This window comes from Oratosquilla oratoria, chromosome 28, assembly GCF_046742065.1.
Source record: "Oratosquilla oratoria isolate Oo_2021 chromosome 28, ASM4674206v1, whole genome shotgun sequence".
NCBI lineage: Eukaryota > Metazoa > Arthropoda > Malacostraca > Stomatopoda > Squillidae > Oratosquilla > Oratosquilla oratoria.
Window position 1 is genome coordinate 53,916,960 of NC_134804.1, and position 14,670 is coordinate 53,931,629.

The following is a 14,670-nucleotide window of genomic DNA, read 5'->3' on the forward strand; positions in this document are numbered from 1 at the left end:
TAGTTTTGTACAAGCCCATGGCGGCCAACAGGGAAACTGTTTAGGTCGAACTAGGTCACTGTTGTTATGATGGTCTTTAGTCTTCTAGTTCCTGGGTTTGCCTCTTTCGGCAGAACACATTACATGTGCGCGCACATGATAAACAACTTGGGTCAGAAATCGAAGTTGTTAATCGTGAGAGTTTCTAACCTCCTAGTTTATTGGCGTTTCGTCTTAGCTATGACATCCCTTGGTGGCAAAAAGAATAAGTACAGAAGACGATATATGTATGTGTGTATGTGTGTATGTATGTATGTATGTATGTATGTATGTAAATATGTATGTATGTATGTATGTATGTATGTATGCATGCTCGCATGTACGTATGTATACCTGCATGTATGTATGTATGTATTTATGTATGTGTGTGTGTGTGTGTGTGTGTGTGTGTGTGTGTGTGTGTGTGTGTGTGTGTGTGTGTGTGTGTGTGTGTGTGTGTGTGTGTGTGTGTGTGTGTGTGTGTGTGTGTGTGTGTGTGTGTGTGTGTGTGTGTGTGTGCGTGTGTATTTGTGCGAGCGTGCTTTCGAGCCCCTGCTACCTCGCTGGCCTCCTCTTTCACATTCTTCGAAAGCTTGTCCTGCCTTCATGGTATTCCTTACCTCGGTAACAACAATTTCGTATTTTCTTCTTTTCTTTTATCCCTCTAAAACAAAGGACCCCAACCTGTTTTTTCTTCGCACCTCCCGTGATTATGTAATGCTGTTTCCTTGCCTCCTTTGGATAACTTCAACACTAAATAGTGTTAATAGGCATCCACTAGTTTTCGTTTTTTTTTGGCCTTATTTGTGGCCACCTTAAGGAGTTCTTCAGTGGCCCGCTTAAAGGGTCCATCTATGGCCACTTTAAGGAGTCCATCTGTGGGCCACTTTATGGAGTTCTTCTGTGGCCCCCCAAGTAACCCATGGTCCACAGGTTGTGAGCCAAAGCTCTAAAGGCTACAGAGTCAACGGTGGCGAGTATATCACACTCAGAGGATCTTGTTCTTCTAACAGCAACACCGCAAAAGACGCAACAAACACGTGAGAGGCAAGACAAAGAGGGCGAGGAGTAGGAAGGAGAGGAAGTCGAAGCAAGAAATGAACAGGATGAAAAAAGGTGAGATAGAATGAAGAATAAAAGGAAGAGGGTGGAAAGGAAGAGGAGGAATTCGAAGTAAGAAATGAAGAAGATGAGAAAGGGTATGATAGGATGAAGGAGGAAAGGAAGGTGAAAAGGAAGAGGAGGAATTCGAAGTAAGAAATGAAGAGGATGAAAAATGGAAAGTTAGGATGAAAGAGAAAAAGGAAGAAGATGAAAAGGAAGAGGAGGAATTCGAAGTAAGGAATGAAGAGGACAAAAAAAGGAAGGACAGGATGAAGAAGAGAAGGAAGAAGGTGGAAAGAAAGAGGAGGAGGAAGTGGAAGTAAGAAATGAAGAGAATGAAAAAGGGAAAGATAGGATTAAGAAGAGAAAGAAGAAGGGGAAAAGGTAGAGGAGGAAGAAAATGGAAAATGTGGAGGTTAGAAAACGGAGAGCCACTGATAAAGACGATAAGCAGGAAGAGGGGAGGGGGAAAGGGGAGAAAGAGGAAATGGAAAACGAAAAGAATAAAAGAAGGATGAAGAAGAGGAGAAACGGTGAAAGAGGGAAAGGAGAAAGATGAATAATAAAACAAAAATAATAATAAGAGTAAACATAATAGAAGTAGCAATAAGAGATGAATAAGGAAAGGTTTAGCATGAAGAGATGTGAACGCAAATAAAGCGAGTTGAAAAGAAGAGGAGAAGGAGTAGGAGGAGGAAAAGGAGGAGAAAGAGGAGGAGGAGGAGGAGGAGGAGGAGGAGGAGGAGGAGGAGGAGGAGGAGGAGGAGGAGGAAGAGTAGGACGAGGTGGTGGGGTAAAAGAAGAAAGAGAAATAGGAAGAGCCCGAAATAATCATGGAGGGAAATAGGAGTCCAGAACTTGTTGTGGTCAAGAAATGGCTTCTGCGTTTTTGACGGAGGCGCTGAAGACGTGAAGAAAAGGTCTCACTGCAGACTCCTCCAGAGGCCCCGAGCGAGGTACAGAGGCTACGCCAGTCTTGTCTGGAAAGGTCTTGGGCACGGGATGACAACACGAGAACCGGTGTCTCAAGAAAGGAGGCGAGAAGAGTGTGTGTGTGTGTGTGTGTGTGTGTGTGTGTGTGTGTGTGTGTGTGTGTGTGTGTGTGTGTGTGTGTGTGTGTGTGTGTGTGTGTGTGTGTGTGTGTGTGTGTGTGTGTGTGTGTGTGTGTGTGTGTGTGTGTGTGTGTGTGTGTGTGTGTGTGTGTGTGTGTGTGTGTGTGTGTGTGTGTGTTTACCTAATAGTAATACAGAGGAAAGGAGCTACTTTCATGGGTTTCTATCTTTTTTCCAAGTATCTTAACTAGATTTTAAATAGTTTCTGGTTTTAGCTTGGGATATATCATCGTCTGAGCCCCAGTAGCTGAAGCATTTTATTTTATTTATTTATTTTATTTATTTATTTTATTTATTTATTTATTTATTTTTTGCAAGACCTCATGACACTCTCGTCCCAAAGCAAGAGCTCTTCTCTGATAGCTTGTTCTGCTACTCACCATCTCACTTCCACGAAAAGGGAAGTGAAAAACCTCTGGTAGGGCAAGGCCTATCAGTTGTTGCAAGCCAATTTTTTTTTTTTTTTTTTTTTTTTTTAGGGGAGCGATGTTTGGGTCGCCTCCCCACCTGGTCATGACTGTCGGGAACCAACACAAAAAACACGCAGCGAGTCCCGAGTATCGAACTCACGACCCCAACCTCATGAGTCCGACACGGTATTCACTGACCTAAACACTACTATCATGTCACCTCTTTCTGTTGTCAGTGATAGCAGATCCAGTGTTTTTAATCTCTCTTCTTGCGTTATATCTCCAAGGCTTGGGAACTTGTTTGATTGTTTTTCTCTGTCTTCTTTTGACCTTGTTTGTGTTATTCTCTTTGTGTGGAGACCATATCATTGCTGCTTATTCTAATATAGGCCAGATCAATCATTCTATGATTTCCTTCATTTTTACTTCAGTGTGTAGAGAAAGGTCATATTTATGTTCGTCGATAATATCTTTGTTTCATCCACGACTTTTGTGATATCTCTCTCAGTTTACAAGGCATTATTGACTAAGATTCCTAGATTCTTCTTTTCTTTTTCTTTTGTAAATGATTAATTTACCGCTAAGTAATTCATTGATGATCTTTTTCAGTTTTCGTCCATTTCCAATGTAGCATTTTTGCGTTAAAGTTCATCTTCCAAATTTTGGCTCCAGGTACATATATTTTCTGGATCTTATTGTAACCTTCTGCAGTCTTCTTCATCTTTTATTCTTCTCATTATCTTTACATCGTCTGCACGAATGTTAGCGTAGTTCATCAAGTCTTCTATCCATTTTATCACTGTGTATCATTCTTTATTACTGTTATGTACCGGTTTCTAGTAAATTATTTATCCATTCAAGGAGCTTAACTTTAAGGCTTCGAATATTCTAATCTTTTTATAAATGTTGATTGCTGTACACCATGTCAAATACCTTCTTCAGATCTAATTACAAACAGTCCACCTAACCCTCTCTCTCGTGCCACATAAACCGCTCGAGCAAAAGCTTGGATAGTTTGATACATATGACCATGAATTTCTGAAATCGAACTGGCAGTTTGCTGAAATGTTCGTCTTTTTAAAGTATTAATTCATCTATCTTTCACTTCACAATTATTTTACCTCATTTTGCTACAACGTCAGTCTGGAACACTGGAATGTAGTCCAGTGAATTCTCCTTACTTTCTCCTTTATGAATTGGTACCACGTTAGCTCATTTCAAAACCTGAAGCACTATTCCTTCTTCTAATGTGCACATAATACAATTTTAAATCGTTTCCTCCAATTGATTCCTACGTTTCTTAAGTATACAATTTGAGATCTCATTATGTCTTGGAATTTTTTTACGCCCAATTCTGTGTGTGTGTGTGTGTGTGTGTGTGTGTGTGTGTGTGTGTGTGTGTGTGTGTGTGTGTGTGTGTGTGTGTGTATTCACCTTTCACCTTGGTCTTTGGATCACGTGTTGGACTCGTGATCAACAGCTATTTCCCTACCGGAAGAGAGCTCAGAGCTCGTATGACCGATCTGTGGGTAATCCTATGACCTTTCACACACACACACACCCAACTCCCCGCCCACGAGAGTCAGAGTAACGACCCGAAGCGCAGCGATACCGAAATGATTTCGGCCCTGGGCAGGATTCGAACCAAGTACTGCGAGCACCACCGTACTTCACAGTCCATTGCTCTGCCAACCGCGCCACCGTGTGTGTGTGCGTGTGTGTGCGTGTGCGTGTGTGTGTGATCACATGTACGTACATCTGATTTTACATTTGTACATAGTCTTTCCCTCACTATCACTACTAACTTATTGAAGAAGTAATCAAAAGAAACACCGAAGGGGAACAAAATTTTATGAAGAAGAAAACAACAGAGAAAGGAGAAGAGCGTAAGAAGACTAAAGAGTGAGAAAGGAAACACAGGAATAGGGAAAAGGGGAAGAAGAAGGTAAAGAAAGGAAACACAGAAGGGAAAAGGGGAAAGAAAAGGTAAGAGAAAGGAAAGAAGAATAAAGATAGGAAAAACGTGACGTCTCAGGAGCGAGGCCAGGGTGGTCACGGAAGCTTTGCTTTGTGTTTACCTTTTGATGTCAGAGCGGCACAAGAGGAGGGAGAGGGAGGGAGGGAGGGGGGGAGAGGCCAAATCCGAACGTGGAGGGGGGTAGTGGGTGGGTGTGGAGAGGAGGATGAGGAGGATGAAGAAGAGAAGGGGGGAGAGAAAGGGAAGGAAGAGAAGGAGGAAGAGGAGAAGGAGAAGGGAGAAGAGGAAGATGCAAATGAGAAAGAGGAGAAGAAGAGGAGGGAGAGGAAGGGGGGGAGAGGACAAATCCGAACGTGGAGGGGGGGGTAGTGGGGGGGTGCGGAGAGGAGGATGTGGAGGATGAAGAAGAGAAGGGGGGAGAGAGAGAGAAGGAAGAGAAGGAGGAAGAAGAGGAGGAGTAGGGAGAAGAGGAAGATGCGAAGGAGAAAGAGGAGGAGAAGAAAGTTTTTAGAAGACGGGACTGGAAGGAAAGGGCCAAATATGAACGTGGATGGGGGTAGTAGGTAGGTACGGAGAGGAGGAGGAGGAGGAGGAGGAGGAAGGAAAGGAGGGGAAGAGGAAATGTTTTGGAAGGAGGAATGAGAGTAGAGAGGCCAAAAGAGAATGTGAATGTGGTTGTGTTCAGATGCGGAGAGAGGAAGAGGAAAAAGAGGAGAAGAGAAGAGTAGGTGAAGGAGAAGGAGGGGAGAAGAGAATGATAAGGAAAAGGAAGAGTAGGAGGAGTTTGTGGAAAAGGACGAGAAGGAGGGCAGAGAAAGATAAAGAAAAGGAAGAGGAGGAGGAGTTTGTGGAAGAGGACGAGAAGGAGATGAAAGAGTGGGAGAAGAAGGAGGAGGAGGAGAAGAAGGAGGAGGAGGAGAAGAAGAAGAAGGAGGAGGAGGAGGAGGAGTAGGAAGAGGAGAGGAAGGAGGAGGAGCAGGATGAGGAGGAAAATGTGTTTAGAAGTGGGAATGGAAAAGGAAGATGAGGATCGAGCGTGTTCTTCTAAGAAGGGAAAGTGAGGTGTTGTGTGTGTGTGTGTGTGTGTGTGTGTGTGTGTGTGTGTGTGTGTGTGTGTGTGTGTGTGTGTGTGTGTGTGTGTGTGTAAGTGTGTGTGTGTGTGTGTGTGTGTGTAAGTGTGTGTGTGTGTGTGTGTGTGTGTGTGTGTGTGTGTGTGTGTGTGTGTGTGTGTGTGTGTGTGTGTGTGTGTGTGTGTGTGTGTGTGTGTGTGTGTGTGTGTGTGTGTGTGTGTGTGTGTGTGTGTGTGTGTGTGTGTGTGTGTGTGTGTGTGTGTGTGTGTGTGTGTGTGTGTGTGTGTGTGTGTGTGTGTGTGTGTGTGTGTGTTTACCTAACAGTAATAGACAGAGAAGGAGCTAAACTCATGGGTTAATATCCTTTTCTCCAAGTATCTTAACTAGATTTGAATTCGTTTCTGATACGTGGGTCTACAGAGAAACTACATGTGAGTGCAGTCAGAGGTAGAATAGTTGGGTGTGGAGGACAAGGTGGTGAAAGGTGGGTGTGCAATGGGTGACGCGAAGACTGGGTGGAGAAGGTGGGGAGCTGGGTGTTGGTGGAGAAGGCCAAGGGGGAGTAGTAGGAAGTAGGGAGTACAATAGGGAGGGTAGGAGAATGATCTCAAAACAGGGAATAGGGAGTGAAATTGGGAGGTCAGTAGAATGATCTTAAAACAAGGAATAGGGGGTAAAACAGGGAAGGTAGGAAAATTATCTCAAAACGGGGAATAGGGGGTAAAATAGGGAGGGCAGAAGAATGATCTCAAAATATGGAATAGGGGGTGAAATAGGGAAGGGCAGGAAAATTGTCTCAAAATAGGGAATAGGGGGTAAAATAGGGAAGGCAGGAGAATTATCTCAAAATAGGGAATAGGGGTTGAAATGGGGAGGGCAGGAAAATTATCTCAAAATATGGAATAGGGAGTAGGAGATGAGGAGTGAATGTGGAGGGAAATGGTTTGCGGAGGGACTCTGACATGGAAGGAAAGTGACATGGAGGGAGTGGAGGGGGACACGGAGTGGGGGGATAGAAGAGGGGAGGTGGGAGGGAGCGAGGGGAGAAGAGGTTCTGCGTTGGGGGATTTGGGAGCAGGTAGAAGAGGGGTTGGCGCATGCAGGGGTACCATGGGGGAGGCTTAGGAGGGGTGAGGGAGTCTGTGTCAAGGGAGTGGAGGGGAGGAATCGGAGAAGAGGGGGAGGAAAACGACACAAAGTCGAGGTGGAAATGTAACCATAGGTCTTGGTACATAAGGGATATAAAATGGTTAATTCATGGATCAAGGCTCAAGGCTTTCCTCTCTGCTTCATAATAAGCAGTCGCTAAGGTAGTGGTTCGAGTCTTTGCGTGGAGCTAGTTTCTGTATGCGTATATATATAAATATATATATATATATATATATATATATGCATATATATATATATATATATATATATATATATATATATATATATTTATTGTGTGTGTGTGTGTGTGTGTGTGTGTGTGTGTGTGTGTGTGTGTGTGTGTGCGTGCGTGTGTGTGCGTGCGTGTGTGTGTGTGCGTGTGTGTGTGTAGTGTAAAAGAAAAGTAAAGAAGGTCAGAAAAGGGGAAAAACGTGACGGAAAGAACAAGAGAAAGAAAACGAGGAAGAAAATAAAGACTAAGAGGAAGTAGACCAGGAAGCGAGGAAGTCGCGGTCCAAAGAACGACGCCGCGGCAGCCGCCGCCGCCGCCGCCGCCGTTGCCAAGAGGTTCTCTCCATCCCTTTGTGTCCGAACTCGAAGACTCTGAGAGACGTCGAAGGAGGGGTGACGTTGCGAGAAGCCTACGCCAGGAGGCGATGAGTAGCCGCGGACGAAGTCGTCTGTTTCTACGTCTTGGGAGATGTCAGGGGAGATAACTGTCGCTGATGCGAATGGGAGAGGAGTGCGGGATTCGAACTCATGACTAGGCGAATGAGTGACCATCACGCTTAGGGGAAAGAGGTAAAGAGGGAGGAGAGGAAAGGAGGGAGAAGAGGTAAGGAGAGAAGTAAAGGGGGAGACGAGGCAAAGGGGAAGGAGGTAAAGGTGGAGAAGAGGGAAGGAGGGAGAAGAAGCGGACACTGTTCGTGGTGGAGTTGGTGGAGAAAAGAAAAGGTGGAACGGGACGGCGAGAGGGGGCGGTGGACGCGGAAAGGGGGTGGAGCCTGATGGAAGAGGGACATGGAACAAGACGAAATAGAAAATGTAGGGAAGGATTTCCATGGATCAGACTTTCCTTTGAAGGAATGGAATGAGATGATGTGAGGCGAAGAAAGATTAGGCAGTCCAAATTGCGATCAAGAGGAATGTTAAAAAAAGAAATATAGGAAGGAATAAGAGAAGAAGAAATGAGGGGGAAAAGAAGAAGAAGAGGAAGAAGAAGAAGAAGAAGAAGAAGAAGAAGAAAATGAAGAAGAAATAGAAGATGCAGAAGAAACAAAAGAAGAAAGAAGAAGAAGGAGAAGAAGAAGAAGAAGAAGAAGAAGAAGAAGAAGAGGACAAAGAAGAGGAAGAAGCAGAAGAAGAAGAAGAAGAAGAAGAAGCAGAAGAAGAAGAAGAAGAAGAAGAGGAAGAAGAAGAATAAGAAGAAGAGGAAGAGGAGTAGGAGGAGGAGGAGGAGGAAAGAGAAGAAGAAGAAGAAGAAGAGGAAGCATGGAGAGTACAAATGAAAAAATAAAAATAATAATGATAATAACAAAGACTTGAAGGAGGGCATTGGAGGAGGAAGCAAGATGGAGTGTTGGAGAAAGAGAAGAGAAAACGGTGAGTGGAGCCAATGTTGGTGTGAAACTAAAGAAAACGGAAAATCACGAAACAAACGTGGACACAAAGAAAGACAATAGGAACACGAAGGAAAGGAGGAGGAAGGGAAAAGAAAGGGAAGCAGACGGATGAAGGGAAGAGGGAAGAGGAAAAGAAGAAGGAGACGAATGATGGGAAGAGGGAGGAGGAGGAGAATAAGGAGGTGAATGAGGGAGAGGAGGAGGACGAGTAGGGAGTGGATGGGATGTAGAATGACGGTGGAATGGATAGAAGAGAAAGAAAAGATAATGAGCTGATGGGTCTATCTGTTGGTATTCCTTGTAGATGATTAAAATCGCCTGACGGCAATCAGAATAAGTGAATGAGTCGTTATTTGCGTTGAAAGTGGACGTAAGGAGCCAATTCAGCCGAATAAAATCGCCTGACAGAAAACAAGACCAAATGGATATGTTATCATCTGAGGTGAAAATAGGGAATAGAGTTATATTCACGGGAAGTTGGGGAGGGAGGGAAAGGGGGAGAGAGGGAGGGAGGGAGGGAGAGGGTGAGGGGGGAAAGAGAGAAGGGGAAAGGGTGAATGGGTCGACCAAAATAGCAAACGTTTCTGGTAACAAAAAACAGGATGCTGCAAAAGGCTTCATCCTTGTGATCTGAATTCCTGAAGAGAGAGAGAGAGAGAGAGAGAGAGAGAGAGAGAGAGAGAGAGAGAGAGAGAGAGAGAGAGAGAGAGAGAGAGAGAGAGAGAGAGAGAGAGAAGGGGGTAGAGAGGAGGGATGAGGGGAGGGAGGGAGGGGGAAAGCAAAGCCGATGGGGAGAGGTCGGAAGAGGGAAGTGCGAAGAGAAGGGGAGGTATGGAGGGAGAAATGGAGGAGGAGGAGGAGGAGGAGGGGGAAGGGATGCGGTGCGGAAGGTGAGGGGAGGGGAGAGAAGGGGAGAAGAGGGGAGGGGAGGGGAGAGGAGGGGAGGGGAGAGGAGGGGAGGGGAGGGGAGAGGAGGGGAGGAGAGAGGAGCGGATTGAGTATGAGAGTAAAGGATCAGAGAGGAGGAAGAGGAAGAGGAGGAGGGGGGAGAGATGTGGTGCGGAAGGTGAGAGGAAGGGAGAGGAGGAGAGGGGAGGAAAGGGGAGGGGAGGGGAGGGGAGGGGAGGGGAGGGGAGGGGGAGGAGAGGAGAGGAGGGGAGGGGGAGGAGAGGAGAGGAGGGGGAGGAGAGGAGAGGAGGGGAGGGGATTGGGTATGAGAGTGTGGGATCAGAGAGGAGGAGGTGGAGGAGGAAGAGGAAGAGGAGGAAGAGGAGGAGGGGAGAGAGGGAGTAAAGGGTCAGAGAGTATCCCTAGGATCTAGGATGTGTTCTAGTCACAACCAGTCTAATGAATTCAACTAAGACATGGCTTCCAGCCTAAAGAGATTAGAGTTCTTTGACATACTGAGATGGTCTGGGCACTTTGGTGCGTTATTACTGCAAGACAATTTTGTTTAGCTTTGGTGGTGAGGAAGGAAGCCGGTTTTTTTTCTTTTTTCTTTTTTTAAGAAGGTAAGAAGAAGGAGCAAGAATGATCTTAAACTATGAAGAAGATACAGAGGGATAATTGGAGTGGTAATAAAGGAGGGAAGATGTGTATAAAGATGAGGAAGAGGAGAAGAAGAAAGAGGAGGAGGAGAGGAAAAAGAGGTAGAAAAAAGAAAGTAGAGAAGTAGGAAGAGGAAGACAAGAAGAAGAAGAAAGGAGAGGAGAGAGGCTAGTTGAAGAGGTGGATGAGGAAATGAGGGATGAGGAAAATGGGGGTATTGGTTGAAGAGGAGGAAGAGAAAAAGGAAGAGGAAGAGGGGAAAGATAAGGAACGAAGGAAAATGAGAAGGAGTAAGAGGAGAAACGGGAAGAAGACACGAGAGAGAGACAGATAAAAATGGGATGAATAGGGAGGAATAAGAGGAGGGGGAGGAGGGAAAGGAGGAGAAGGAGAAAGAAAAAGAGGAGGTGATGGAGGAGGGAACAGTGGTGGTAGACGAGGATGATAAGGAAGAAGTACGAAAAGGAGGAGGAGGAGGAGGAGGAGGAGGAAAAGGAAGAAGAGGAGGTGATGGAGGAGGGAACAGTGGTGGTAAACAAGGATGACAAGGAAGAAGTACGAAAAGGAGGAGGAGGAAGAGGAGGAGGAGGAGGAAAAGAAAAAAGAGGAGGTGATGGAGGGGAGAACAGTGTTAGACAAGAATGACAAGGAAGAAGTACGAAAAGGAGGAGGAGGAGGAGGAGGAGGAGGAGGAGGAGGAGAAAAAGGAAGAGGAGGTGATGGAGGGGGGAACAGTGGTAGACAAGGAGGATAAATAAGAAGTACGAAAAGGAAAAGGGTTAGAAGGTAGAAGGGAGGAGGAGGAAGAGGAGGAGGGGGAAGAGGAGGAGGAGGAAAAGAAAGAGATAGGAGAAGTTGGGTCACAGAAATTAATGTGAGAGGAACAAGGTGTTGGAGATAAACGAGTTGAAGACGAGAAGGAAGAAGAGGAAGAAGAAAGTTAAAAAGAATTTAGGAAAGAGATAAGAAGATGAGAGAAAATTGTGTAGAATGAGCGAGGGAGGAATGAAGAAGGAAAGAAGGTAAGAGAAGAGGAAGAAGAAAGATAAAAAGAACTTAGGAAAGAGGTAAGAAGATGAGAGAAAATTGTGTAGAATGAGCGAGGGAGGATTGAAGAAGGGAAAAAGGTAAGAAGAAAACGGAAGTGAGGGTTGGTGCGGTACAACGTCTGTCAGGAAAATAAACAATAATACGGATTGTTTCGGGGACTAAGAGGTCTTGTTTTCTCCCAAGGACAATGACGGGGGGAGACCTCGACATCAGTGAAGAGATTTGTGAAGGTCAAAGAAAGCCTGGAGAGGGTCGGCAGGTCTTCCAAAGGCTTACGAGACCGTAGAGGCTTTTGGAAGATCCATAAAGTCTTAAGAGACTTTTTTGAGAAGTCTTGGACTCTCCTGTGAGGTTTCAAAATACCTTTTTTTGATTTTACTTTTTTTAGATTTTTGAAAGTCTTATAGTATCTTGGAAGATTTTAAGATATTTCTAGTAACCTTAGATTGCCTTAGACATTTTTAGAAGACCCTATGAGGTCTTACGAGATTTTGGAAGGTCTTACGAGATTTTGGAAGGCCATGAGACTCTCTGGAAAAGTGTACAAGACACTATGAAGACCTTCAAAGGTCTTTGGAAAATCTTCGGACCCTCTGGATCTTGAAAGACTCGGGGAAGTCTTAGTACAAGTTAGAAAGGTTGAGAAGATCTTGCAAGCTTCTTAGAGGCTGTGGTTCTTGAATAGCCTGTAATCTTGAGGTGACATATGAGGTCACAGGGGACCTTGGGTCTCGGAAACAGATGTTAATGGATTAAGCTTGGGAAATATATCAGCAGGATAACACTGACTTATGGGCTGGAAGCAAAAAATAAACAATTTGATCAATGAGTAGGTAAATAAGGAAACTAATAAATAAAATCATAGCATGAATAGATAAATAGGAGGAGGAGGAAGAAAAGAAAGAAGAGAAAGAGGAGGAAGAGGAGGAGGAGGAGGATATGGAGCTGAAAGAATAAACATTAATAGAAGGCGGTGGATGAGGTAGAGGAGGAGGAGGAGGAGGAGGAGTGCGAGAAACAAGAGAAAATAAGAGTGTGAGATAAAGAAAAAGGAGGAGGAATAGGTGGAGGAATAGTTGGAGGAGGTGGGAGGAAGTGGAAGAGTATGTGGAGGAGTGGGGAGGAGGAGGTGGAGGAGATGAAGGAATAAGTGGAGGAGGAAGTTGAAGAGGAGATGGAGGAGTAGGTAGAGGAGTAGGTGGAGGAGGAGGTGAAAGAGGAGGTGGAGGAGTAGGTGGAGGAGTAGGTGGAGGAGGAGGTGGAGGAATAGGTGGAGGAGGAGGTGGAGGAATAGGTGGAGGAGGAGGTGGTGGAGGAGGTGAAGGAGTAGGAGAAGGAGTAGGTGGAGGAGGAGGCGGAAGAGGAGGTGAAGGAGTAGGTGGAGGAGCAGGTGGATGAGAAGGTGGTAACATGGAACTGAAGTATCAAGCTAAGGTATATTGAGGATATAAAAAGTACTGAGAATCACATTAAAAGGTGGACAGCTAGGAACACATTTGAGAGTGAAGAAAAATAATAAAAGATGATAATAAAAGAGGAAGAAAGAGGAGAGTAAGCAGAGGAAATGAGATGTGGAGGTGCAAGAAGAGCAGTAGGAAGAGGAAAAGAGAGTAAAGAGAGTGGGTACAAGAAAAAGAGATGAAAAAAGAGACAGAGGAGAAAGTGTGGAAATGAAAAACGGTGAGAGAAGAAAAAGTAGAGGAAATGAAAAATAAAAGAAAAATAGAAGAAGCGAAAGAAAGGGAAACAAGAGGAAGGAAGTAGAATTGGAAGGGGAAGGAGAAGGAGGAAGGAAACAAAAAGAGTAACAAAGGGGAAGAAGAAAGACATGTGGTAAGAAAATAACGAAAAGATAGAAATAGAGAAATGGAGCAAACAGGAAGAGGAGGAGGAGAAGAAGATCTTGATGAAGAAAAATGGCAACGGCCACCAGGAAGATGTTAAGCTTGAAAGATTATGAGCCGCACCAACTGAAATGACCACTTTACGATGTGAAGAGGCGTGACGAGAAAGGAAGAGGAGGAGGAGGAGGAGGAGGAGGAGGAGGAGGAGGAAGAGGAGGAGGAGGAGAAGGAGGGGAAGAGGAGGAGGAGGAGGAGGAGGAAGAGGAGGAGGAAGAGGGGTAGGCGTGACGAGAAAGGAAGAGGAAGAGGAGGAGGAGGACAAGGAGGAGGAGAAGTAGGAGGAGGAGGACGGGGAGGCGTAACGAGAAAGGGAGAGGAAGAGGAGGAGGAGGAGGAAGAGGAAAAGGAGGAGGAAAAGGAAAAGGAAAAGGAGGAGGAGAAAATAGAAGGAAATTCAGAAGCGCTAGAAACTAAGATGAAGAAAGAATAAAGAAAAAGAAGACAAAATAAGATGGAAAAGAAGATGAGAAAGAAAGAGAAAAAGGATTACAGAAATAACTAATAGAAGAAAGATTACAGGAAAAAGAAAAAAATTGAAAATGGAGAAAAATAAAAATGCTGTGTGAAGGAGTATTAACACAAAAATGAAGAAGAGGAAAACTTTAGAGAAAGAGAAAAATACGTTCCTGACCTTAGCAATAGTGTGTGTGTGTGTGTGTGTGTGTGTGTGTGTGTGTGTGTGTGTGTGTGTGTGTGTGTGTGTGTAACTATATGAGTATGTTGTATACATGATTATATAATCGCCTTTGCATATACCATAGCTTCAGTGTACTTTTGCACATGCACAGGGATATAATGTTTATGATATTCTGTTCATAATGATGCATTTGCTAATACAAACAATTACTTCTACACTAACATACTATAAAAGACGGGGAATGGTTTCCTCAGGGTCACAGCAAAGGAGACATGAACGCTACAATGGGATCCTACATACCCAAGAATCTCCAAGGGTGACTTGCCCTTGAGGAGACTTCGTGGGAGGAACTTGGGGTCTGCTCGTGCTTACCTGCGTGAAGTGTTGAGGTGCCGGGGGACTCAAATAGACGAACTTGACTGCCGAGGGGCGTTTCGAAGGCTTCCGACTCATCTTGCCGAAGGTCGGGTAAGACTCAAGTGTCTGCAATCGACCTCGGTAATGTCTCCGAACTGCTCTGCTTGAAGGCGAAGTGAAGGAAGTGGAGCAGGAGGTCGAGGGCGAGGGCGAGAAGGAATAAGAGGAGAAGGAAGAGGAGGAGCGGGGAGGCGCCCCCTGTCGGGTGAGGGGTTGGGTATTTGAACGGAGGGAGGAGGAGGAGGAGGTGCTTCGCGTTTTGTGTTGAATGGTGCTTGTTCACTCTGTGCCTCTGAAGAGAGATGGTGCTGGTGCATGTGAAGAGTGACTTTACGGCTCCAGAAGGACTTCGGAGGTTGGGGAGGCCGCGAAAGTACTCGAAGATCTTCGAGTAGGAGGTTGTTTATGGTGTCTTTGTTGAGGTTGGGAGTCAGGAGGAGGAGGAGGGTGAGGAAAAGGTTGATCAGTTTGGCTGAGTTGAGGAACAGGGGAGAAGAAGGAAGAGGACTATGTGAGATGCGCCAGAGCACGGGAGAGAATAGCAAAGAAAGGAGGAATTATTGGGAGGATTTAGTGGTGGTGCTGTGATGCTGTGGTTAGTATGGGAGTACTCGGAACACAGCTGCTCACGAATGGTGTTAGATGTGCTAT

The 14,670-nt window shown here is 45.2% G+C and overlaps 1 protein-coding gene across 1 annotated transcript in view; it reads right to left on the reverse strand.

Annotated features, from left to right (window-relative positions):
- Window positions 1-14,107, reverse strand: part of LOC143040421 (trehalose transporter 1-like protein) — a 73,629-nt gene extending 59,522 nt beyond the window's left edge. The window contains exon 1 of the mRNA XM_076211502.1: window positions 13,975-14,107. Within this exon, the coding sequence (XP_076067617.1) occupies window positions 13,975-14,055 (81 nt within the window). The 5' untranslated portion in view covers window positions 14,056-14,107. The remainder of the gene's footprint in view (window positions 1-13,974) is intronic.
- Window positions 14,108-14,670: the final 563 nt, after the last annotated feature.